The sequence below is a fragment of the Taudactylus pleione genome, unplaced genomic scaffold (genome assembly GCF_031769625.1).
Source record: "Taudactylus pleione unplaced genomic scaffold, aTauple2 ptg000418l, whole genome shotgun sequence".
NCBI lineage: Eukaryota > Metazoa > Chordata > Amphibia > Anura > Myobatrachidae > Taudactylus > Taudactylus pleione.
Genome location: NW_028284820.1, coordinates 680,446 through 707,605, shown reverse-complemented (window position 1 = coordinate 707,605; position 27,160 = coordinate 680,446). Strand labels below are relative to the sequence as shown.

The 27,160-nt window shown below is 46.7% G+C and overlaps 1 protein-coding gene and 2 non-coding genes across 3 annotated transcripts in view; all 3 read right to left on the bottom strand.

The window, feature by feature from the left end:
* The window catches only part of IPO7 (importin 7), a 74,180-nt gene extending 47,792 nt beyond the window's left edge, over nt 1-26,388 (bottom strand). The window contains exons 1-12 of the mRNA XM_088447106.1: nt 26,165-26,388; nt 18,588-18,669; nt 16,857-17,010; nt 15,366-15,524; nt 14,364-14,520; nt 14,119-14,208; nt 13,617-13,711; nt 13,160-13,244; nt 10,802-10,936; nt 10,417-10,516; nt 10,010-10,086; nt 7,948-8,064 (exon numbers count right to left, since the gene is read on the bottom strand). Of these exons, the coding sequence (XP_088303232.1) occupies nt 7,948-8,064; nt 10,010-10,086; nt 10,417-10,516; nt 10,802-10,936; nt 13,160-13,244; nt 13,617-13,711; nt 14,119-14,208; nt 14,364-14,520; nt 15,366-15,524; nt 16,857-17,010; nt 18,588-18,669; nt 26,165-26,248 (1,335 nt within the window). The 5' untranslated portion in view covers nt 26,249-26,388. The remainder of the gene's footprint in view (nt 1-7,947; nt 8,065-10,009; nt 10,087-10,416; nt 10,517-10,801; nt 10,937-13,159; nt 13,245-13,616; nt 13,712-14,118; nt 14,209-14,363; nt 14,521-15,365; nt 15,525-16,856; nt 17,011-18,587; nt 18,670-26,164) is intronic.
* Nucleotides 5,613-5,777, bottom strand: LOC148506232 (U1 spliceosomal RNA). The gene has a single exon (XR_015869805.1). It is a non-coding gene; the product is annotated as a U1 spliceosomal RNA (small nuclear RNA).
* On the bottom strand, nt 11,172-11,352 carry LOC148506231 (small nucleolar RNA SNORA23). The gene has a single exon (XR_015869806.1). It is a non-coding gene; the product is annotated as a small nucleolar RNA SNORA23 (small nucleolar RNA).
* Nucleotides 26,389-27,160: the final 772 nt, after the last annotated feature.

Genomic DNA, 27,160 nt, shown 5'->3' with positions numbered 1-27,160 from the left:
TAGAAACAGAGATAACAAAGGTAAGTTCTTACCATATCTCTTGTTTTCTACTTCAGGGTCCATAGGGGGTACACAGGGTTGACCTTGGGGATGTCCCAAAGCAGTTCAACCAAGGGAGGGGACGCTCCTGTGCTGAGAGGAGAATCCGCCGCCAAAAAGGAAGCATCCTGAGAGGCAAAGGAAAACAATGCCTAGAACCTTAAAAAGGTGTAGACAGAAGACCAGGTGGCCACCTAGCAAGGCAAACCAGCCGAGGCGCCACCGCGAGCCACCCACGAGGGTTACATGGCCCGAGAAAAAAAAACAAGCATCAACAACAGAAAGGCCTACCCATGGGTAGGCCCCTGAAGAAGACATACGAGGCCGTCCAGCCAACATATGGCCATAGGCCGGCCATCCTTTCCTGTTAAAACCAGAAATCTCAGACCACCAATAAGGAGTCCGATTTCCGTCAGGAACTTGAATGGATCACATAAATCCACAGAGGCCGGACCACAGTCAATGAGGCCACACCAGCCGAGAGGACTGGGGACTGAATGGCCGCACCATAAGTTCCAGAATAATATGGAACCTGAAAATCACTAAGAAGAAACACAGGGTGAGAGCAACTCACACCCTAACAAGATGCCCTCCAGAAGAGGGAGCCACATGAGAACGCTCCCAATTCCGACACTCACCTGGTTGATATAAACTCCCTGATAGAAAGAGAGAAAGCCAAAGCAATAGACCATGTAATGGCTATTACAACCAGCGGTTCCATTAACTTTCCCCGGAGTTAACGAAGAACCACTACTAACTCCCAAGGAGACCCTAGGGAGGACAAATGGAGGCATAATCCAGAGAACACTCCAAAGGATGAACTGGATATCAGAGCGGAGCAATTCCATAACCTAATCATACTGACAGTGTAGAGATCTGCACTGTCAGGAAGGCCAGGCCGAGGGAGAAACCCAAGCCAGCCGGAAGGAATGCCAGAAAATCTGGAAATCCTGGACACCAGAGGATCGTATTGATAGGTATAATACCATAAGAATTATGGCTGCCACAGATTGTGGTAGGTCCCAGCAAAAGCTGATCCATGTGCTCCAATCATTCCAACGATGACAAAGCCATGGAAGCCGTAAGACCACTATAGGGACGTAGTCAAAGACAAACGACCCAGGTCCAAGGCAAACCCCAGGACCCTGAGACAACAGGTCTGGGTAGCGAAGCATCAGGAATGGAGTATCGATGGAGAGACTCCGAAAAACCAAGTACCCCTGACATCTGGGGCAATCAGGAGCCACCAGCAGGAAAGCATCTCTGTCTCTATTGAAACACTTCCCTCGAGGAAGAATGGAGACTGGAGAACACAGGTACGCAAATTGGAAGAACCCCTTCACCGACAAAGAGTCACTGAAGGTTGCTTCAGAATCCCCAGAGTTGGACTGTAACACCATAGTGTGATAGAGTCAGAAGGCCATGAGTGTCACCTCAGGAGGGCCCCCCCCCCCTGCTCACCAGGAGATGAAACCTCTCTTGGGGAAGAGACTAGTCCCCGGGATGCACGTCGTAACGGCTGAGGACTCCCGCTTCCCAATGGAGAGCACCCGAAATGAACACTGTCGAGATGGTCGGGAGGAGACCCTCAGACAATTCCCGAATGTATGACATACCTGACATTGCCACCCAACGAACAGTATTGCTAAAAAGGAAGCCACTGTTCTGACCCTGTCGGACTGAACTTTTTCAGGTTCACCTGGAAACAAGGGCTATGCCAGAGTGAAGCCCAAGACAGGCTAAAGTTCCAACAAGTTAATTGACAGGGTGGAATCGACAGACATCCAATTGCACTGAAATGGATGCGAACCAGACACTGTCCTTAGCAAAGAATACCCTGGACGAGATGGCCATAGTCACCCGAAAAGGGACCGACTTGCCTCCGGGGAGAGCATCATCGTTTGAACAGTGATCCGACAGAAAAAACTCGTTCCATCTGTAGATAAGCCAATTATGGAAAGGCCTGGAATGGAACTGAGCCCATTCCACCCTTCCAAAGGCAGACACTGAATAGTGGACCATGCATCCCAGAGTGTAAAGACATATGGCGACTGCGCAGACATCCATGTACTCCTAATGGAAGAGTGGAGATGCCGTCTTAAGCCAGAAGAATTCTCAGATTTTGAGAATCCAGCAGGGCTCCTAGGTGAAGAATACCCAGAGAGGGATGCAGGGAGGACTTTTTTTCCCTTGATTAAACGTCTGCACCCTGAAGAACCCACAGTCAACCAGACCCGGCTGTAAAGTACCCCGGTGATCCTGCTAAGAGCAGGAGGCCATCCAGGTACAGGAGCATTGGGATATACTGAACAGAAGAACTGTCAGAAAATCCAAAATGCTGGTAAACCCCTGTGGGGCTGAGATCAGTCCCAACAGGCAGAGCCCGAAAAATCGTAAGTGCTGTGATACAGCAAACCTCAGTCCATGCTGAGGTAAGGTCTCTGTAAGTACCCGTAGGCACGCGTCCTGTATATCCAGTGATACCATAAAGTCCCCGGGTTCCAAACATAGTATGATGGAGCATAGGGATTGCTTCCTGAACCCAGGTAGCTTTAGGAACTGGTTCGGGGAATTGAGACAGAGAATAGGCCAAAGAGGACCATTCAGCCACCGCACCAGAAAGAAAGCAGAACCAGTCCCTCGCTGAGAAAGTGGGGATGGCCCAATTAGCTCCGCTTACCGCAACAACTGTATAGCTTTCTGGATTTGTAAGGCCCTGTTCCGAATAAGGGCCTGCGTACCATCACATGGAAATAGGCCGCCTGAGCAAAGAGAGGGCGTACCCTCCTACCCGCGGCAACTAGACACTAGTACCGGGCAAACTGAGAAATCGCCATCTCCCAGTGGTAGGCCTGTCTCGTCAGGCTGACGATATATCCGTTGGTTCAGAAGCAGGATCGGCTGGCAGTCCAGGCCTGCTCGGAACTGGATATGTCAGCCCTTGTAAAGGCCGACAGTCTATGAAAAAACAGACCTTTAGGCTGACCCAGAGGACAAAAAGACTTAATAGTCTGAGGCCCCGTAGTGAGCATAGCTGACGGCGGGAAATTTGTACTGCCACTGTCAAGGTCAGATATACCCTATAGATGGTATCTGCACCTCTGCATTCCCAGAGCGCAGCCATAGGGTATTACGGAGGATACCGTCGCAGCCGGAACTCTGAAAGTTTGGAGCTGGTATCCAATATAGGCATGTCCACCTATGACAACTGCATATATTACGTGAGCGACCAAATACACTTGAACCCCAGACGTGTTGGAGGGGAAAAACATTACAAATACATCAGCTCAGTATGCAATAGTATTAACCAACCATGCTATAGCCATGGTAGGATGGGTAACAACCCCTGAAAGCGAGTATACTGATTTCAGGCAGAGTTACCACCTACGGATCAGAAGAATCCGACCACGCAGGAATGGGATGCGTAGTAACGTCTGTAATCCGACGAGTAACACGCCCATCCACCCCAGGAGGGGCTCATGATGACCCTCAGGGAATTTGGGACAGGAGACCAAACACTGTTGTAATACCTCATATCTGGCAACAGCCAGAGTCCCGCCCTGCGATCCACCCGCTAGTCAGCAACAGGGACCCAGAATGCACGTAATACTGAGGGTGTATGATACAGGTGCAGGTCAACATTCACTCTAACCAGAATGGACCTGCTACCAGCCCTAAAACAGGGATAAAAATACTTGAGATAGGCTTCCCCCCCGTGTAAGAGGGAAAGAGCCCAAAACAGTATCCAGTTCACGGTAGAGCCAAGTGGGAAGTAACCACAGGGCGTCAACCACGCCAATTTGCGTTTCATAGAAAAACGACTTCCACCCAGGGTGGCTGTTGTGGTAATCCCTGCAAGGGGCATGACAGACTATTGTGGCACCAGGGGGAATTCATATACTCGAAAAAACCCCTGTAGGGAGCGGTAGTCTGTGTCACAGGGGAAGAGTGCAAGAAACTGCGAGATACCCTGAGATGAAAAGGGCAGTATGGTGAAGTAACCCCAAGTGAGGTACAACAATGGGGCCCGCCCGGCGATCCGCAATTAAGAGGATCCCGAGAAAATAAACAGCCCAAGGGGGTCGTGAAAGGGACCGGCACCCGATGACGCCACATACAGAACCCTTTAAGAGTTAAATCCTCCGCACTAACACCTGCAGCACATGGCTTGCAGGATAGTAAAAATGGGTGCAGTATAACGCTCTATCTCCTGGTCAGACATATCTGACCAAGCCTTGTGATCAAGCAGCGCTATACTGGTCCTGACTGAAACTAAAAATTAGCTGCAGGGACCCATTTTCAGCGTATGCAACACACAGTTCCACTCAAAATATGGCAACGTGCAGCACGCAACAGTATGTGACAAACCTCACAAATATTAACAAGTATATAAATGTGAGGTCTCAGAACCACCCCAAGTACAGCTGTATTAGGGCAGATAAGGAAAGGGATAGATATACACTGACAGGTGAGAGAATAAAGTACAGTCAGCACTAGCATAAGTCACATACAATGCAGATATACACATATATACATAAACATGTCATAATATACTGCACTATTACACTGCATGCAACTTACCCAGATTCAGTGTCTGGGAAGGCTACAGCGCTGTGTACACTGACCTAATGGTGAGGTACGCAGGGGGACTGGACTCACTGCCATCTCCAGAGATTTCTGCTGCACCACAGAGAAAATGGCCGCTGGAGACCTCAGAAGAAGCGTGGCCCGCGGAGGAAGCAGCTCAGCGACGCCAGACTATAGATACTGAAAGGCGCGCTGAGCTGAGGGGAGGAGCCGCTGTAACAGGGAAGGCTGTCTCCCCTGGCCGGCTATTAACCCCCGGGACGCCGGCTCCCTGCACCGAACACTAAGTCCCTGGTGGTCTAGTGGACACACGGGGTATGGGGGGCCCGCCGCCACTGCCGGCGCCTCCGGTCTGTCCCCAGAGACCGGAGGCACAGGACTGCATTTCAAATGCGCGGATCACCGCAAGCGGTGACCCGCGCCTTACCTGCTCCCCGTGAATCCGGCAGCAGTCCTGGGCGCCCGCAGAGTCCGGCTAGTACAGACTCTGGGGTCCCGCTGAGATCCCCAGATCTGTACTGGCGTCTCAGCGCCAGCGGGGTGACGGAGCGGCAGCTTAGACGTCCTATGGACAGTCTGACGCTGCCGCTCTGAAGAATCCAAAGGAAAAATAAAAAACTCTGTCCTTCAGAAAAAATAAAGCTTAGGGGCTGCTAATCAGCTCCCCACTGCACTAAACGGTGACCCGACTCCGGCCGGGCACAACTTAAACTGAGGTGCCTCTGGCTGGGGGTGGGGTTATAGGGAGAGTGGACCCAAGTGCATCCTGGGAGCTAAAAGCTTTAACTGCGTGGTGCCCGGATTTGGTTCCCAACCTATACCCCAAGGTCAACCCTGTGGACCCCCTATGGACCCTGAAGTAGAATATATATATATATATATATATATATATACACATACATACATACATACACATATACATACACATATATACACATATCGCATACATGTACCCTCATACAAGGTCACAGATAACGATAATTATCCAGGAGAAAACGTGAACGCAGTCCCCCACTTCCACAAATTATGCAGTCGAGATTTCCGCATTTTGAGAAATCATCGGGGGTCAGCACACCCATGGTGCAATGGATGCGCCTCGCCCTGAGATAACCACCTTTGTGATCATGGTATCTCCCCTGCCAGGTAAGTATGAACTGTGGCTTACCTCCACGCAGGGAGACTGCTGATGTGCTGTGTGTCCTCTGTAGGCCTGATATTTTAGCAGCATGCTGTCCCAGACTGGTATAGATCCTGGGAGCCTTCTGTCCTTGCCTTATCAGGTGAGCCATTTGAGCTCCAGTTGAACCCACCTTTTCAAAGTGGGGATCAAAAGGACGACCTCAGGTCAATGAAGTATACTGCATTATATTTAACGAATACAGGCATATTTGTCATGCGGAGGGCAAAGTGACATGGACACAGCCTCTGTATTAGGCTGCGGCATGTTCCTCCCTGAGCTAGTGTCAGGGGTCCAGACACTCACTCTATAATAGTGGCGGCGGGTTGTAGAGGTACTGCGTCAATAACATCTGACATTAGTGAGTACTGATTAATTTCTTAATCAAACAGCAGCCATCTTGAGATAGACAATTGTAAAATAGTCGCAACTATCTCTACACAGTGACATCACAATGACATAGGGCAGCAGATAGGATAGTTGTGGAGTCGACAGTTTTGAAGTGCTCTCCCCTACAGAATATAAGTACATTATCTGACCACCATATAGGAACTACAGAAATGAGCCAAGTTCTATATGGACCATGCCGCTGCGTGACTAAGTAAGCAGGAAAACTGCTACACTGCGTGCATAATTTGTAAACAGCTCAGTATGCCTCAGCATTGTACTATAATAGAGACCAAACTAGGTTCTATCTAGATTCTACAGCTATGCACAGGGGAGACTATACACATAGGTCCTCTTCATCTATATATTTATTAACAGTTCTTTCATTGGAAACATCAATAGAACAAAACTGGTTTTAACAGACAGTATATATAAGCAGGAAAGCCCCATATATATATATATATACACATATATACTTATACATACACTTAACTCATGTAGGCATGTATACAAAGCTACCCATATTGCATTATGTCATAGGTAGACAAATGTGCTTGGAACTAACTCCAGCAGCGGTACAGTGAGTGCAGCATCTTCAGGCACAAACTTCTACCCTCTCCCTGCACTGCAAACAGCTGCCTCTGCAAAGTTACAGACTGCCTGTATTCTGTACAGTGACAGTCTCTGCATATGCCTGCGCTGTAGTGCGCGCCAACTGAGAGGGAGCAGTAACGGCTGCCGGACCTAAGCCACGCCCCCTCACTGCCGGGAGTAGAGCCCCGGCGCTATTGCATCCGGTCTTAACCGGCAATAAACTAACCCCTGCTGCTCACCACTATGGCATAGAGCAGAGGGAGGAGGAGATCACATCGGCAGCAGTCAAACACAGCGCTGTCAGACTCTTTTAAGTGAGCCAGCGCTGACTCAGCAGTGCAGGGATGTTAAGAGATGCGCCAGCAGCTCGTAGAAAGGCATTGCACAGCGCACCTATGTAATTAGACTGTCTGAACAGTCTCCCTTGATGGGTATCCGCGCTATATGCGCGGTAGCTCCGCCCCTTGTAATAACGCTAGCGGCGTTATACCAGGAATCCAGGACTGTATGAGCCTGGGAGGGGGCGGAGGGGCCGCAGATCTAACTCAGTCCCACGCTAGTCAGGGGAACAGAGCTATACTTACCAGCTGCTGGCATCAGGACTGCGGCTAGGCATGGGGAAGCACGGACACAGCTTCTATATTAAACTGTGGCGTGTCCCTCCCTGAGCTACTGCCAGGGTGCCTGGGACCCGGACACGCACTCTTTATTAGTGGTGGCGGGTCTCCTGATGCCTCCATGTAGCAGGCTGACAGACGCAGCACTCTGTCAGCCTGTCCTCAATGCTTGTTGAAGCTATGAAAATAAATAAAAGTTAAAATAAAAGTAAAATTACTAAGTGTGGGCTGGAGCTCAGCCCTATGTGACCGGCTCTTCTCGGGCACATTTCTAAAACTGGGGCTGATGGGGCATAGAGGGGGAGGAGCCAGTCACACTTCTGAATTATTTAAAGTGCCAGGCTCTACTCTACCACCGTCTATACCCCACTGTCTTGAACTCCAGTGTCCCCTAGTGGATGAAGGAGAAACAATGAATGGAGAAATTGTGTTGCCGCTTTAATAAAACCTCTGCAATTACGTGGTAGACAATTATACATCGATTATCCTGCTAAGGAGATTCAACTTCAAGCTGACCTGCGATATTGCCAGTTCCATTACCCGTACCTTCAGTAAAATCTCTGCCAAGGACCCAATCATATGGAGGGCACCATCTTTCTTGCGAGGATCTGCAGCTGGCTCGGTTAAAATCTGGTAACAGAATCCCATAGTCTTCTGCAAGACCTAAATCAAACAAAGGGCGAGTGGTCTCAATCTAATGCATTGTGGGGGATATACAGTAAACATAAGGGGGGGGGGACATTACACAGAGACAATAGTTTAATCCTCAATCTGCTTTAAATAGAAACAGCTCCTTCTAGTACGGAAATATAATATAATATATATTATTTTATTTTTTTTAAAAGTACCAATGTATATTACATGTATTTCATTTAAGTTTTTTGTTATTTACCCAGAACGCCAAAAACCTAGCCATGCTTCTTATATTATCCATTTCGTATTGACTGGTTGGAGGCTTCTTTAGCGAAGGAGTCTAGGGGGTAAATTTACTAAAGTGAGAGTTTTTAGAAGGGAGTTTTAAAAGTGATGTTGCCCATAGCAACCAATAAGATTCTCCTTAACATTTAACTAGCACCTTTTAGAAGATAATAGCTACAATCTGATTGGTTGCTATGGGCAACATCACTTCTAAAAACTCACTTTAGTAAATTTACCCCAAGGTGTAGCGAAATTTTTTGAGGTTTGGGAGAGCTACATTTCTATACTCCCTACACAGACTCAATAATTACCAAGTGTTTTTCATTTAGCTCAAGGTACTTAGAGGCTAGTGGATAATACACCCCCCTTGTTTGATAGACTATTCTTTTTGCTTGCACGGTGTGTCCTTCATTCATTAATTTTTACTTATTCTAAATGAGATTGAACTATTGTATTTCATGTCCAACTTACAATGTATTGTATATTATTCTTTTCTTATTATGCTTCAGAATCAATTAAAAAAAAAAAAAAAAAAAAGATTTCCAAAAACATTTTCCAGTTACACAGATACTGGTGACTCACACTAAAGGGGAGATTTATCAAACCTTAGAGAGAAATAAAGAGAAGTTGCCCAAAGTAACCGATCAGCATTTGTCATTTCATAGGAGACTATTCAATTCTGTGCGCTGTTAGGTCGGAGAATGCCCGTTCTCGCGCCCCTCTTGCCTTAAACATGTTTATTCGTGAGAACGGTCATTCTCCAGACTAAACTGCCCGGCGCGATGCTGTTTCCGCGGCGCCAAGGGCAGAAAACAGCATCGGATTTCTGCTCGCATCCCTCCAGAAGAAATCTTTAACAGCGCGCAGAATTGAATAGCTCTGGGAGCTCCTTCCCGGCGCTATTTAATTTGTGTTTAATTGAATCGAGCCCCATAGACTGTGCTAGATAAATGACAGAAGCCGATTGGTTGCTTTGCACAACTACATCATCTCTCTCCAAGGCTTGTACATCTCCCCCTAAAGATCCCGCGATATGTTCACATAAGACGCACTTGTGCACTAACCAGGATGTGACAATGAACACAGTGAATGGCGGTGCCAGGTAAATCAGATGGCATGAAGGTAGGTAAGCATGAGTTACCAGTCTATGTGGGAGACCCGACAAGCCTCCTAATGAGCGGAGAAGTTACCCTTAAACAACAGATCAGCTTCTACTTCTGAAGTTACAGAATGTACTTGATAACTGCTGGCTAGATGGGGAACTTCTCCACTAGTCCAGTCTTTAGGCGGCTTCATACATCTCCTTAGGTCAGAGTGCGGGTGATGTAACGGGCACATGCAGACAGACTTTTAGAAACGTAATTGATCTGTGCCCCATGAATACTATACTTTGGTACATTCAGGACGCCGTGCACAAGCTTTAGAATGGTCACAGAAGACAAACTGAAACTGGTGCTAGCGGTACCATAGGATGGGAGGGACTTTCAACATCAATGTCCCAGCACCTCCCCCACCCAGAAGGGGAACTCCTTATGCCACCTGCTTCAACATCTGATTTGCCCTACGTTAAACGTAAGCAGTCTAAGGGTGAATAATAGAATCATTCACATGGAAAAAAACTAGTCAAACTATTAGCAAAGGAAGATAAACCAGTAAGAAGAGCTGTAACACAGACACACTATGTACGCACCTCTTTCCTTTTACTGCAGGAGGTGAAGAGCAGCGTCTGTGCTGCGGTGGTGGGGGAGATAAAATCTTCAAACACGTCTAAAAGAAAGAAAAAAAGGTTTAGACCAGCTTTACATGGAACACGCATACAGCCTTACATACAGGGCTACATAGCATGATCGCTTACTGCAGGGGGAGGGGGTTCTGGTGCTACGGTTGGCGATAACCATTTTCACCGTATAATTCAAATCTGCTGCCGTTGGAACAATGACACAAAAAGGTGGACACCAAATCCTTGTCCTACATGCCACCTGTCACTGCAAGTATACAGCAGCCCCACCGTGCATGATCAGACATACCACTAGGGTATATAACCAAAAGGTACAGTGTAGTGAACATAAAGGTTCCCATCCATTAAACTGTTCTTACCGAATTTCATACGGATGTATTCATAGGGGTCCTCCTGCCAGAGCTCTTCGTCCGAATCAGTGTAACACATTAGTGGGAAAATGACGTCCTGAATTATGCCCTGGATAGAAGAGTGAACACCCTACATTTAGCGGCTAGAAGTCAGCGGATGATCAGGGTCTTACAAGCTAGAACAAAACTGAAGCTAATGTACTTGAAGACACAGACGGTAAGATAGAGTTAAACATCACACGGCCAGCAGCTGTCGCCAATGTCCTCACTTTCCCCTGAACCGTGCTGGTGTGTATAGGGGACACATGAAGCTGTACAGTCACTGCTCTGGCAAACACCAGGAACCCCCACCATGCCAGGAGTATAAAGAGCCAGGGTTCCTGCTGACACTCACCTGGATGTGGGGCTTTAAGCTCTTCCAGGTAAGTGCGTGGGAAACTCCTTGGTTGAGATAGTTAAGCGTTTGTTGCAGTACGCGAGGAGCCATATACTGTTTTTCTTTATACTGGTACAGGACTTTCAGCAGGACCTGCACATAGAACGTAAATCACTGATAACATCCACATAATGTACCCCTATGTAGCCCTAGAGCTTGTTAGACTCCGGGGCAAATATAATGCTAATGTTCTTTATTTGATCCTTACGTAGCAGTAACCTATGTACTGTACACCAAAAGTTTGCTTAAGCCATTTATCTACCTGTAATAAAGATTTCAACTCTGACCTTGTAGTAAGGTCCTGGACTACTAGACATATCTACAATCCAGATATCTGAGAGTTTGGAGGCTGGCCAGCGGTGGGAGTGTCCTGCAGACAACGCTAGACCAGTACTATGATCTCATGTTACTCTATGGCCGCAGGATTTGTGTGAGTGGAGCAGTCAGCCAGCAAGACGCTGACAAGCTGCTCTACTAGACACAGACTGGCACTGTGCACACATCCCTGCAGCCACTGCTTCACTAGTCACAGCCTGACACTGCGCACACATCCCTGCAGCCACTGCTTCAATAGTCACAGCCTGACACTGCGCACACATCCCTGCAGCCACTGCTTCACTAGTCACAGCCTGACACTGCGCACACATCCCTGCAGCCACTGCTTCACTAGTCACAGCCTGACACTGTGCACACATCCCTGCAGCCACTGCTTCACTAGTCACACAGCCTGACACTGTGCACACATCCCTGCAGCCACTGCTTCACTAGTCACAGCCTGACACTGTGCACACATCCCTGCAGCCACTGCTTCACTAGTCACAGCCTGACACTGTGCACACATCCCTGCAGCCACTGCTTCACTAGTCACACAGCCTGACACTATGCACACATCCCTGCAGCCACTGCTTCACTAGTCACACAGCCTGACACTGTGCACACATCCCTGCAGCCACTGCTTCACTAGTCACACAGCCTGACACTGTGCACACATCCCTGCAGCCACTGCTTCACTACTCACAGCCTGACACTGTGCACACATCCCTGCACATCCCTGCAGCCTGACACTGTGCACACATCCCTGCAGCCACTGCTTCACTAGTCACAGCCTGACACTGTGCACACATCCCTGCAGCCACTGCTTCACTAGTCACAGCCTGACACTATGCACACATCCCTGCAGCCACCGCTTCACTAGTCACAGCCTGACACTGTGCACACATCCCTGCAGCCACTACTTCACTAGTCACAGCCTGACACTGTGTACACATCCCTGCAGCCACTGCTTCACTAGTCACAGACTGACACTGTGCACACATCCCTGCAGCCACTGCTTCACTGGTCACAGCCTGACACTGTGCACACATCCCTGCAGCCACTGCTTCACTAGTCACAGCATGACACTGTGCACACATCCCTGCAGCCACTGCTTCACTAGTCACAGCCTGACACTGTGCACACATCCCTGCAGCCACTGCTTCACTAATCACAGCCTGACACTGTGCACACATCCCTGCAGCCACTGCTTCACTAGTCACAGCCTGACACTGTGCACACATCCCTGCAGCCACCGCTTCACTAGTCACAGCCTGACACTGTGCACAGATCCCCGCTTCACTAGACACAGACTGGCGCTGTGCACACAACCCCTGCAGTCAATGCTTTACCAGATACAGCCTGACACTGTGCTCATCTCTGAAGCTACTGCTTTACCAGACATAATAGACACAGAAAAGCAGAGCAAAAAATCAAAGCAAACCTCTCTATACTAGAGACAAAAGGAGGAAATGCAACTTACAGGCAACACTGATTTTCAGTGAGTCTGCTCGATCCTTTGAGTCAAGCATTTAAAAGGCTAAGCCAGTTGGTTTCACCTTTCTAAATGATTGCCACTTTATATCAAGCAGACTCACTGGAATCTCGCCAATGTATGAAAGTCCCAGACTATTAAATTTCCCCAAGAAACATCAAACTGTAATGATGTGCCTCTAGATTATACTCTTCATAGTGCAATCCAGAACTGCCACCCACTCATTGGAACAAGCCCAAAAAAATGGACAGTCCCCATGTGGTCATGCACACATATGACAATGTAGGCCACACATGTATCACAATGAGATAACAGCAGTGCAGGCAATTAGTACATAACTTATAAACTTGCACTACCATGTAGCTTCCCATTCATATGCCACCAAATGTATAACAGCCCATGATCTTCCCTAGTATTTACCTTCTGCTAAATACAGGCCTGATACAATATACCAGGAGAACATGCTTTGGGTATATAGAAATTCAGAATCGTTTAGGTTTGACACATACCTGTTGAACACCAACAGCAAACGCCTTCAGAAAAACTTCTGCAAACTCATTGTACTCCTTGGAGACATTGCCAGGACTGCCATACCTAGAACCAGATGTGAAGGGAGGAAACTTTTACAATATGGAACCAGGTTAAATACTTAATATTCACATTTATAAATCTTATACAAACATTCAATTTAAACAGCTCTAAAGGAATGTATGTATTTCCTGGAAGCCATACAAAGACTAAACAGCTAGGAAGACTGTCCGCCCGCCCCCCCGGGTCAATGCTAATTACCTTCTACCAGCTGTTATCAAGTAGACAAAGTTCTGTTAGCTTTTTTGCAGAGGGCCCTTCAAACAACCGCTCTCCGCTCTAAGCCAGTGCTTTCCAACCTCTCTGCCTGCATCGGATATAACCCCATCTTCCACTCCAACGGTGCCCCTCTCCCACACCCCATGCAAGAACACTTACCTCTCAAACAGCCTGGCCAGAATGTGCAGAGCCCATTTCTTACACTTCCACCAAGGCAGCTCTGGCCGATCATCCTCATCAACCTGGAGGGTCTCCTAACAGAGAGAAGAAAGCAAAGTGAACAGGACGGAAGGGTGGGTGAGGAAGTCAATGCACTGGGCAGGACCCTCCATGTCATCTTTGCCACCCTTCAGCTGCTTGTATTGAGAACAGGTAACTGCCACCGCTTCCTTTCTTACTGCCACGTCCACTGCAGGGTGAACGAGGCCAAAGACACTCTATTTCTCCAAAAAAGTTGCGGATGGAGTATAAAAGAACACGTATGATTGCTAAGATATGGGGGTGTATTGCAGTGCCCACGGCATAGTGCATTATACCATGGATAGATATGAGGGTAGGTGTCAAATTAGGAAATCACACACACACACACAACACGTACAAAATACCTCATTGCTTAATTTTGTGACAAAATAGACATGAAACGCTTCGCGGAGATACTCACTGCAGGGACATCCCGATCCACAACAGTTTTCAGGATCTCGATCCATTCAGCCAGATTAGGCTGATTAATAAGCTCCAGGGGCAACGTATACTGCAATGTAAGGAAAAGCGTGTGCAATTAAAGTCCTGTGGGGCTCAGACTATCCTGGGTGAACGTTACCTGTAGAAGGTACTGCTACCATCCAGCAGCAGGCAGATGCCCTATGACCATTAGGCGCAGCACGTGGCTGGAGAATAGTCACTCACCTGCACGAGGGCGTAGAAGATCTTGAAGATCTGTTTTTGGATGAGGACAGACTGCTCTGAGGGCTCAGGAAGCAGACGGATAAATCGTTCCCTCAGCATGGGCAGAAAGTGCTGCATAGCCGCAATGAGGGGACTCCTCTCCTCTGGTTTCTTGTACCTGGGGTAAACCACAGCACAAGCACTATGTAACGGACTCCACAAGCGGAAGCTCGATCCAAGACAAGGACATGTGCCCACCAGCAGGGCTATAGATTTGTAGGTACACAGATCAGCCTCGCTCATCTCTTCATCCCTCCTTCCTGACATCCATTTTTACTTGATACCCTCACCCAATCCTAAATGATAAATCATACTAGCTAATAGCTGGCGAGTGGGAACAGCCCTGTACTACCACCACCACCACATGGATTCCATACATAAAGCCCCATTAGGCAGGGAAGAATCACTGAGATTAAATGGTAGTGCATAGTTTACATACTACCATTCATCATGGCCTCTTCAGGTTTATATTTTCTCAAAGGACGATTTAAATCTGGGGGTGCGCTCCTGCGCGGGCAATACACATCCCAAGGACCTAAAGTGGATGTAACAAGCGAACGATGGCTACTACCGCAGAGGACTGAAAGGGAGAACTACCGGTATCAGCTAAATAGATGAAGTGTGCCGACAGCCAACGCTGAATACAAACCCCAAACTCCTATAAACCCTACTAGAGCACCCCTTACTGGGACATGACAAGGTGTGCACACAGGTAAAGGCTAAGTATCATAAAAGAATCATAGAAACTACAAATTCTGTGTATGATACAGTCCAGCCGCCCTGGTTACAAGTGCAATGGGTCTTATATGTGAGCCGGCAGCCATTAGCTATGTGACCAGAGAGAACCCCAGTTTATTATATCCCATTTAGGGGAACATTTGGCCTGGTAATTAAACAGGTTTCTCACACGGAGAGACGCCGGTTCCCATACCGGGTACCCAAAAAAGGCTTGTATCCACTTACTCATAGTTCTTCACCAGCTGGTAAAGACACAGCAGGATCCCCAGCCAGCAGGCACTGTTATCAGACTGCAGATAAAAGCCAATCTTCTCCACAACTGCAGTCCAGCGGTTTGGGTAATCGTGTTTGATGATGTGATGGATACAGGTGGTAAGCTGGACTCTGGGATGCAGGAGGATAGGAAATGATACAGCAGGATAAATAAAAACACAGCAAAGACAAGTAACCAATATTTACACAAACGCTTCAGTCTCCAGTTCATAGAGACATTAGATAATACAAAATTAAGCAATACATGTGTCTTTGGAATAAAAGTCACAAACAAATCAGAGCAGAATCTTAGACCAGTAAATCCCCAAAAAGAATATCATTTACAATATTGGGCTGTATTCAATTAGCGGCGAAAACGGACGTTTTCCCGCCAAATAAAAACTGATATTTTCGCCAAAAAACAGGCAAAAACGCAATTGGTGAATAAAAACGAAAGATAAGTTTTCTCCATCCCAGGCGGAAAAAAAAATGCAAAATCCTTATTTTTGGCTAAAAATGTTGGGATTTCTTTCAAAACCCTTTGGACACCCACCCTAATGATAAATTACTCCCCCCACCCCCCCCAAAAGAAAATTAAAGTTGCACACTTTGGCAAAAAACGACCGCGCAATTTTGGATGGGACAAAAAAAAAAAAAAAAAAAAAAAAAAAACTGTTGAAAATGATAGGAAGCTATTTTTTTTCTAGGAAATTACTGTTCCACGTAAATTGGGGGTACGTTAAATTGGGTGCAAGTATTTTTTCGTGTCGTACAAATGCAATTTTAAAACCCGTAAAAAGCCGCCTGCTGCGATAGCGTGCGATGTTTACAATACTTCACACATCTCCCGAAATATCAGACTGAATACACAAACCATTTTCAACAGTTTTTTTTTTTTTTTACACCCAAAATTTGTGTGTCCATTTTTCAGCAAAGTGCGCAGCTTACAAATTTTTTGGGGAGGTAATTTATCATTAGGGGGGGCGGGAGGTCCAAAGGTTTCTTTTAGACAAAAATAGGGATTTTGCTTTTTTTTTTTCTTCACCTGGTCTGGAATGGAGAAAGCTTTTCTCCAGTTTTTTTCGCCTGTGGCCATTTTCGCCTGTTTTTTGGCGCGCTAACTGAATACGGCCCATGGAGTTTCCCTGGACAATACGTGACAGTTAAAGGGTTTGGAAACCTCTGTCCACATCTAAGTATTTCAGATTACCCAGAGGACTTTGTCCCAGGAGTAAATGGGAGTCATGTGACACCCCACGTGCACAGCTTCGCCTGGACAATTGCATTAGCGAGTGCAATGCAGCTGGCGTACACTACCCCTTTAAAAAAAAAAATTATATATATATATTTGTAACATTTTCCATTTCCTGTTACAATAAAGCAACAGAAAAGAAGCCTGCCTTGTAGCAGTACTTATGGGCTTAGCAGAAACTGCAGCCGACGCGCACACAATGTGCCCCTCACCTGATCAGCTCTGGGGACTGGATAATGGCCTCTACAATGTTTTCTCGTATACAGTGACGATCTTCCTCGGGAATAGTATGAGTGGGTACTTCACCGGGGGTCACTTCACGATCCGGCCAATACTGAGTGATCATATTCTTTAAATAAATAACACCTGCACAGGGAAAAGGTTGTATAGTGTCAGTCTCAGCTGGAGATTGTCATCACGTGTAAGAGCGCACATTACATGCTTGGCTCATCGCTGCCACGGTGCTCTAAGTACATAGAATAAAACACGCAACTTGAACAGAACTGTCCTGACTCCAAAGGAAAATGTACCATTGTACAGAAAGAAGAAAACTAAGTACTACCAATAACGTTTTCACAGAAATATACAGTGTGAGAAGAACTCAGTGACAATCACCAGGCACTGGCTCGCTCTGTAGGAGGAACGTTACAAGTCCCCCAAAAATGACAGTCAACAAGCTGTTGTTCAACTTATTTTCTACCAGAGAGAGTTTAGGGATTTGCAACATCTCTCACATGCACCATTTATTACGGGCAACTATAGCATACAAAACCCTGTGGGTATGTTTATTAAAGGATAATTGGTTCATTGAGTCAGCCCACCTTAAACTTTAGAAATGGGGGAATAGCTGCTCAGTTGCCCATTTCACATTAAGGGGGCGATTCAATTGTATTTGCACACCCAGTCACGCCTCATCTGTCGGGGGGGATATTTAATTGGGATTTTTATTGCGTTTGTCACACCCAATTAGACTGGTTTTAGCCACGTAAAATGACCAAACCTGTCTGAAGTCTTGTCCATGGGAGCGCAGAAACCACGCAATTAGCGGACATTTCTGCTGGCTACCTCAGGAGGGTGTAAGCAGAAATGTATGCTCCCATGGCTATCCGCACCCAAGCACAGCAACAATTTATTTGCTCAGTTGGGCATCCATTACATCGGAGCCATGATAACAATTGAATCGCTCTCAGTGTTGAATTTAAAACGGAAAACCAGGACACTAAGCCGCGGGACTTGCAACAGCTTTTTAGTTCACGGTTTGAGCCCGACGCTATTCAATTACTGCCCACAGTAAGATCAGAGGGCGCACGTAACGCAGATCTGTTCGAGTCTCAGGAGGGTGTGAACAGAAATTCACATTAAACGCACCCACAGGGCTTACTGCGCGGGATAATCGCATAGTTAAATGCCATTAACCCAGAATCTATGCCTTACAGCATGTTAGCTGCGGAATGTGAATTGAAAGATAGACAGTGTCTAGATAGTCAATAGGTCGACATCAGACGGTCAGGGTCAAAATGTCGTCTTTAATTTGACCCTAATGCTCAGCCTAATCCTCCCCCTAGTGCCAGGTGCCCACCCCCATCTAAAAAAAAAGCGTCAACCTTTTCTGAGTTGATCTTTGATCCTTTCAACCATGTCGACCTACTGACTTTCTATCTAGACCAGGGGTGGGCAATAACCGTCCCCCCCAGGTATTGCTGAACTACAGATCCCACCATGCCTTGCAAGAGTTGGCAGAATCAGACACAGGGCACTAAAGAGTTGGTCACTTACAGGTGCAGTTTTGACAATTATAACTACACATTAAATCCAGGTTACCCCAAATCTAGTAAAACCTGCAGTGCAATGGTCTGTACACACTTAGAACAATTGGCTGGTCTGGGAATGAAGGCGTTTGGCAGCACTGGAGGCAGGTAAACAAAGCACACATGTATACTTGCCTGCTTGTCGTACAGGTAAATCCAGTTGCTCAGACATGGTGATCTGCAGCAAGGTTGACACGAAGTTCACAGACTTATGGGACTAGGAAATAAAAGAAAAGGTGAGTCAGCGAGACAGAAAGGACAGGACTCGCTTGTTTCTAGGAGATGGCCCAGGGAGAGACAACATTGCAGCACACTGTGTGTAGCCTGGTTTGTGTCTGACTGAATATAACGAGAGATCAGGAGACTGCAGGAGATACAGCTCTAGGGGATTACCAACCAAATGCCATGTCATCAACAGTCTGTAGTACCATCAGGGAAGCAGGGGGGCCACCAACGGCCCAAAGGACACCAGAGACCACATGGTCTATATGTATTAGGACTCATGTGCACTGACAACACAACTGAACTGCCCCATCATTGGACTTTGGGGATCATTGTGTCCCCAGTTTGCCATATTGTGCAATATCAGTGTACTCATTTCCAGCCCTCAAGTAGCCCCAACAGCTCATGTTTTCAGGATCTCTATCTGTGGAAAAGGTGGGATAAAAACTGACTGAGCAAAAGAGATTAACTCACCTGTGCATGATTAAAGAAATCCAGAAAACATGATCTGTTGGGGGTACTTGAAGACTGCTATGTGTGAACATTTTACCTATCATATCTTATGTCATAGCACATAAAGATCAGAGGCGGGCAACATGGTAGTCTTGAAACCAAGCAAGGTGCACTAGTGTTTTCTAGCACCCTGCACTTGTCACAGCTCGTGTAGTTCCTCTTGCCTGGGGTGCCGCTCTCTGCCCTGGTGCTTCTAGCACACACTGGTCTGTATCTCAGCAGTTTGCTGTATCAGCTGAGTGTGCTAGAAGCACCAGAGCAGAGCGCGGCACCCCAGGCAGGAAAGAAGAACCGCACAGGATGTGACAGGTGCAGGGTGCTAGAATGAACACTAGCATTGACTAATTATAGGCTCTTTTGAAGTTAAGTGACATTTGGGCACCCATAAAATATATATATATATATATATATAGACATTAAGCACCACGGCTGTAGAGGACAAAACATGTCCAAACAGTGCAAGAATGATCTTGGTACAACTAAAACAAATGCCCATGAACATCCCAGTATTGCGAGAGATGCACAGAAATCACAGCCTTCTACAGGCACGAGACGTTACACAATGATTGCTTCAACAGGAATACTGCTCCTTATTGGGCAGGGGGTGTTTTGGCCATTAGGTAAGTCTGATGTAGGGGAGGTCAGTCCAGCTCTCCGCTGTGCTGAGTCATCAAGATGACGTTTCATCATCAGAAGCCAGAGCAGCAGCACAGGAGGCAACGCTAATGAGCCAATTAACAGATCTCCATAAACAAACATTGCTCAGTATGTACTGTACAGGGCAACAGCCTCACGTGCCACTTGTAGGAGCATCGGCTCTGCCGATAGTGCATCTACAGCACATTTCCTAGGCAAGTTTAAGATGTGTCCCCACCCATTACCCTAGTGTTACAGAATAGCACAAAGAGACAGCAGGGGCTTTGCCGAAGGCAGGCATTAATTGTGATGCACCTCCGTTGTGCGATTGCCAACCAAGTATTCAACTTTTTAAGTGTCTCGTTGAGTTTTGCTTAGCCAGCGGAAATCAACAGGCTATGAAGACCAGGGGGCACATTGTAGCACATTTTAACAGACCTTAGATTTTAAAATTAAATAAAAAATTATTCACGTCCAATACAGTGTCTAAGCCAGACCATAAACGCAATAGGTAGATGCCGCAGATTAACAGCTAATGGAGAGTAAAGAGGAATCGGATGTGAAAGTTTAAGTAGAGAGATGAAGCAGTCCGGAGAAGTCTCTAGGACAGATACCTGAACAAGCACAAAGTTCTGACCGCACAGCAGTCAATTAACGCCTTTTATTCTGGAAGCTCGTCAAGGACAGAGCCATCCGCAGAGCGCGTCCTCTCCGCTATGGAATCAATTGTGCAGAGATGCAGTGTCCTTAGCACGGTATCCTGACTGGAGAGCAAATCATTCTCAAACTAACAAGGCCATTAGGGACCCCACAGAATGAGATGCCGTAATGTCAGCCGTTCCCAGGAAGGTCTATATGCACACGATATGGCAGATTATGGCCAGTGTAAGCTTACAGTGACATACAACTGCACCCCGTTCAACAAAACTCTGCCCTGCCATCATGTGGAGTTTGGTACTTAGGGGGCAAACGTCACAAAGTAATAGTAAGGAACCTTGCATATAAAGTATGTGTCGCTACGATGTGCCAGGGCTTACCAGTAGGTGCCACAGATTCACTAACAGGGGAGAAGCTCTGCTCCAGCCCTCTTCTGTCTGACAAATGAGGTCTGCATGCCAAATATGCATTACCTTTAGGCTAACAGATAATAGCAGTTATTCTGCCTGAAACAACTTACACAGCTGTATATAAAAGATCATTTGCCATATTAGGTTTAATATTGATTTAATGCGGGGGAAAAAAAAGTTCCAACTAAACATTGCACAACCACTGTGCACCTGTGAAAATGACTGATCAGAGGAAACACTAATGAACCACAGTGTAATGTTCCTCATTGTATCCTTGCCCGATATATGATACAGTAGATTGTTCGAGTCCAGATCCATAAACATATTTAAGAGGTCATCGGCTTTTTGATGTTGCTCGGTCCAAGAACAGTGCGTTAATGTCTCCAGGGTCTGCAATCCATCATCAGCCCTACAGCCACTTTCCACATAACCTACAAGGCGAGAGCTGAAACGCAGCTGTGCGACCACCTGCTCAGATACATACGCAGCGGACGCCAGGCAGGTAACTGATGGGTTATCACACAACAGTTTTGCTTTCATTACTCGCTGCAGATCAGGATACCATGAGACCTAATGCCTCGGGAACAAGTCTGCTACACCCCCCGGAACCTTACAAGAATCTAACACCTACAGGTGCACACTAGCCAGGAAATAAGACGCACTTCCACGCGGCCGTCACATCTGCGGCATCTAATGCAGATTTAAAAACATGGACATGGGTCTAGTAATAGCAATACCGATGGCAATTTTGTAGAAACCTCTATAGTTTCGGCTCCCTAATAACTTGGGGACGCAGGAGCAAAAGTGTCCGTTTCTTTACCCCGACCCAAATCTCAAGAGACCGCAGCATTTAACTGGATATCATGAAAGCCAGTGTAGGTATACATTATACAGAATTTGCTGAATGCAGAAGAAAGTGACAGCCTGACTAATCATTTGACATGCTCTGTAGTCCTCTGTGCTCTAACGATGCACCATCAGCAACCGGACGGATGATACAGAACACAGCAGATTAATTCTGCTATTACAGAGATGACTGCACATTGCTGCAATTCACTGCTAGAAAGTTTCTTACTAGCAGTACAGCCGCTACAAATAAGCTGATATATACATTTTTGATTAAGGCCATTGCTAGTTTAAACCTAATCTTTGACCCAGAACAAATAGCTAAACAAAAAAACAAACATGTATTATTGGATTTAATCAGAAAACTAGATTAGGTGTGCATCTTCAGAATTGTAATTAACTATTGTCCAGCTACTGAAACAATGTAACATTACAAGCAGTCTATATTGGTATGACCAGGATCTGTTGCAGATTTTATGTACTTTACACAACAAAGTATCGCAACTGATTCTTCAACTTTTTTTGTAATGCCCATAATTGTACTATTTTAATGCTGCCGTAATGCAACCGATCCAGGATAGCAACTCAGTGACTATGCATGAGGCACTGGGAGAAGTATTCCAGGAGCCACATGAGCATGAGGCCGGCTTCACATACAGCTGTTATATGATCACATTGAGTCATACGCAGGAAATGACTAAGGAGGAAGAGAAGATGAGGAGCATTATGACCCAGCAAAGCACCCAGAGCCTGACCACACTGTCTGGCCGGCAGGGAAAGCAGATTACAGAACTGAAACATGGAAACTGACCTTAAACATGAATGGAATCATCACTTGTTCAGCACTAGTGTTCCCAAAGCTGGTGCCTCTAACAACTTTGTTTAGTGGCACATTACAGCCATCAGAAGCCCTTCTATAGGTTGCTAGCGGCTTAAGGCAGCATGTCATTTCATTTTACCATGGATATAGAACGATTTACATTCACTGGCGGAACAGTGATCCTGTAACAGGAAGTTATTTACATACAAGTGTACTGGAAACTATGTTAATCATCTGCTCTAGAAACACATTTTGTTTAACTTAATTCCACATAAGCAAGGAAGGCAACAGACAGAGCATGTATTCTGTGTATACGCAGTCCGCCGAAGTGGGGTCATGGGGATCACTGTATGTATATGGGGGTCATGTGGATCACTTTCTTAGAAAACAGAAAATGGTTTACCAAGTGTTACGGTGACAGTAATTAAGACTGCAAGGTTGGCGTAGTGGTTAGTATTATTGCCCCATCACACTGTGGTCATTGGTTCAATTCCTGGGCATGGCAGATCTACAGTATGTGGAATTTGTATTGGTTTCCTCCCACACTCCAAATATATACTGGTTAGTTAACTGGCTGCTGACAAACTAACCCCAGTGAATAAGTATCCATGTGATAGGGAACATAGGGCCTGATCCAGCAAGGAACGCAGTAGCGATTATGCACGCAGTCTGACTGCGAATATACGGTAATGATTGCAATGCCATATGCAGCATAACATAAGGATGCTCCCTTTACCTTGCACACATCCGTACTTAGGAAAACCATTGGTAACTGAGTGCCATCGCAGCCTCACACACTTGCACAAGTTCTGACCTTACTTCCACGCAGTGGAAGCCCAAGCTCCGTATGGCATCGCAGTGGCTAGTTTACACACGCTCCTGCAACGGCGCTGAAACGCACAGAGACCTGCGTTTCGCCGACTACCTACTCCCCCATTAGAATCCCCAAACGGTGCTTCTAGTCAATCACTCTGATGGATCTGCGTAGTAACTGTGATAGCAGTGGAATCTTCGTGCATGCGCAGAACACATCAGCCGATTGCGTGCGTAATCGCATTAGCGATCCTTGCTGAATCAGGCCCATAGAGTGTAAGCTCCATTGGGGCAGAGACTAGTATGAATGACTGATATATTCTCTGCAAACTTCTGCATAATTAGTGAGCGAGATGACTAAGGGGAGATATACTAAGCCTTGAAAAGTGATAAAGTACCAACCAACCAGCTCCTGTCACTTTACAAGTTTGAAAAAATTACAGTTAGGAGCTGATTGGTTGGTACTTTATCACTCTTCACTTTATAACTTTTCAAGGCTTAGTACATCTCCACTAAAGGATAAACTAATTTAGAGCAACCAACTAACCATGCTCACATATGTCATCTAGTTATGAGAAATCTACCTATAGTCACAGGAAAGTACTTATTAATTTACTCAGTGGATGCTTGTGCAGACACCAGCACTTCACTATCCCAGGTGATACAAAGTAAATACATTAACACTGCAACATAATTGTACACTATTATACAGAGTGTAACAGTAACAATGAAATGGCCAGGCCCCCAAGTGTCACCAGTCTGGAATGCACTATTTAGGCTACAGTCCCAGAAGCACAGTAGGGGCTCTGAATGTATTACATACAGTATAGTCCCGGTACCCTAGAGGGGGTAGATCCAAATGTATTACATACAGTATAGTCCAGGTACCCTAGAGGGGGTAGATCCACATGTATTTACATACAGTACAGTCCCAGGACCACAGGGGTCGGATCTGAATGTATTACATGCAGTACAATTTCAGGACTACAGTAGGGGTCATATCCATACAATACAGGCCCAGTACCACAGCAGGGGTCAGATGTGAATGTATTACATACAGTACTGTCCTAGGGCACCCCGCATAGCGCTGCATGGGATAGTTAACCGTATCACCTTATCTTACTGCATGTACAAAGGATCAGGCGATGCGACCGACGAACCCACACTACACATTTTTACCGATTTGTCATTCCGATGTGTCGGAATCAGCCAAATCGTTAAAAATATTGTGTAGGGGCTTTTAGAACCCCATTAAGAGAAAACATAAGATGTATTACATACTTGAGTCACAGGACTCCATTGGGGGCAGAATGTAATGCATTATATACGGTATCATAAGACCCCAGTGGGAGCAGACCAAAAGGTATTACATACAGTACATTCACAGGAACCCAGTGTGAGAAAAATCCAAAAGTATTATTATATACAGGACATCAGTGGGGCAGACTGGAATGTATTACATGGCATTAACAGGACCACACAAATGAAATATGAATGTATTACATTCGACAGGCCCAGGACCCCAGTGATGGCAGACTCAAATGTATTATATGTGTGGCAGCCATAGCACCTCAGTGGGTTCGGATTCAAATGAATTTCATACAGTACAGTCACAGGACCCCAGTGGCGGCAGAGCCATGTGTATTACATATGTGACAGCCACAGGACCCCAGTGGTGGCAGAGCCAAGTGTATTACATAGGTGACAGTCATAGGATGCCAGGGGGGGGTATATAAGTGTATTACATACGGCACAATCACAGGACACTAATGGTGGCAGAGCCAAGTTTATTACATATGTGACAGTCACAGGTTGCTAGTGGGGGGGGGGGGATATAAGTGTATTACATACGGTACAGTCACAGGACACTAATGGGGGCAGAGCCAAGTGTATTACATATGTGACAGTCACAAGTTGGCAAAGGGGGGGTGATATAAGTATTACATAAAGTACAGCCACAGGACCCCAGTGGTGGCAGAGCCAAGTGTATTACATAGGTGACAGTCATAGGATGCCAGGGGGGGGGGGGATATAAGTGTATTACATACGGTACAATCACAGGACCCCAATGGGGGCAGAGCCTATGTGTATTACATGTGAGTCACAGGTTGCTAGTGGGGGGGGGGGGGGGCGATATAAGTATTACATATGGTACAGTCACAGGACCCCAGTGGTGGCAGAGCCGAGTGTATTCCATTTGTCAAAGGCACAGGATGCCTATGGAGGGGGGGGGGGATATAAGTATTACATACGGTACAGTCAAAGGACCCCAATGGGGGCAGAGCCTATGTGTATTACATATGTAGCAATCATAGGATGCTCAGGGGGGGGGGAATATAAGTATTACATATTGTACAGCCACAGGACCCCAGTGGTGGCAGAGCCTAGTGTATTATATTTGCCAAAGGCACAGAATGCCTGTGGAGGGGTATGGGGGGAGATATAAGTATTACATATTGTACAGTCCCAGGCTCCCAGCACACGCGATGGAGGCAGAATGATCCCTATGTGTCAGCGGGTGCTCTGTCACACATCCCTGCACTCACATACACATAAGGAACATATGTAACAGTACAGACATCACATGTCAAACGTGACACGTGAAAACGCCCCCAGAGCACAGCACATACATGTCACCATGCTCCTATTGGCATGCAGAACACATACAACACGCGAACATCGGACTGGTACACAGCACATGTGAGCGCACTACACAGAGCACATGGCAGAGACATGGGGGGGACCGGGGAAGCGGGAGGTGACAGGCCGGGCCCACATGTGTCAGCGCCTCTCACCTCGTTGAGCTGCCTCTCGGCCGCCTCCCGCAGGGCCGGGTCCATGGTGCCCCGCAGGGCCTCGATCAGTATGCTGGGGTCCATGCTGGCGGAGAGGCGCTGATTCCCGGTCAGTGTCCTGGGCTAGAGACGAGCTGCGCACATGGAGCCGCCACACAGCCCAGCGCCCGGCGCGAAAGGAAGGAGAGCGCCAAGGCCCGGATAGATCCGTCCCCCTGGCGTCAGGCACGTCACTTCCGCCCGCCGCGCTGCATGACGGGAGCTGTAGTTTCTAGGTCAGCAGCCACAAGTCACTCACAGAGTGTAACTGAACTGTGTCACTGCAGGCAGTAATTCTCGCTGACTGCACTTCCCCTGCCCTGTAATATAACCATGTGTAATGCTGTAACGTCACCAGTGTGATTGTAACTGTAGGGAGCAGCCATATTACCTCACTGCACCTCCACTGCCCTGTATACCCATGTGTGATGTCACCAGTGTGACTGTACTGCCCTGTATACCCATGTGTGATGTCATCAGTGTGATTGTACTGCCCTGTATAACCATGTGTGATGTCACCAGTGTGATTGTACTGCCCTGTATACCCATGTGTGATGTCACCAGTGTGACTGTACTGCCCTGTATAACCATGTGTGATGTCACCAGTGTGACTGTACTGCCCTGTATAACCATGTGTGATGTCACCAGTGTGACTGTACTGCCCTGCATAACCATGTGTGATGTCACCACTGTGAATGTACTGCCCTGTATAACCATGTGTGATGTCACCAGTGTGATTGTACTGCCCTGTATAACCATGTGTGATGTCACCAGTGTGATTGTAACTGTAGGGAGCAGCCATATTACCTCACTGCACCTCCACTGCCCTGTATACCCATGTGTGATGTCACCAGTGTGATTGTACTGCCCTGTATAACCATGTGTGATGTCACCAGTGTGATTGTACTGCCCTGTATAACCATATGTGATGTCACCAGTGTGATTGTAACTGCAGAG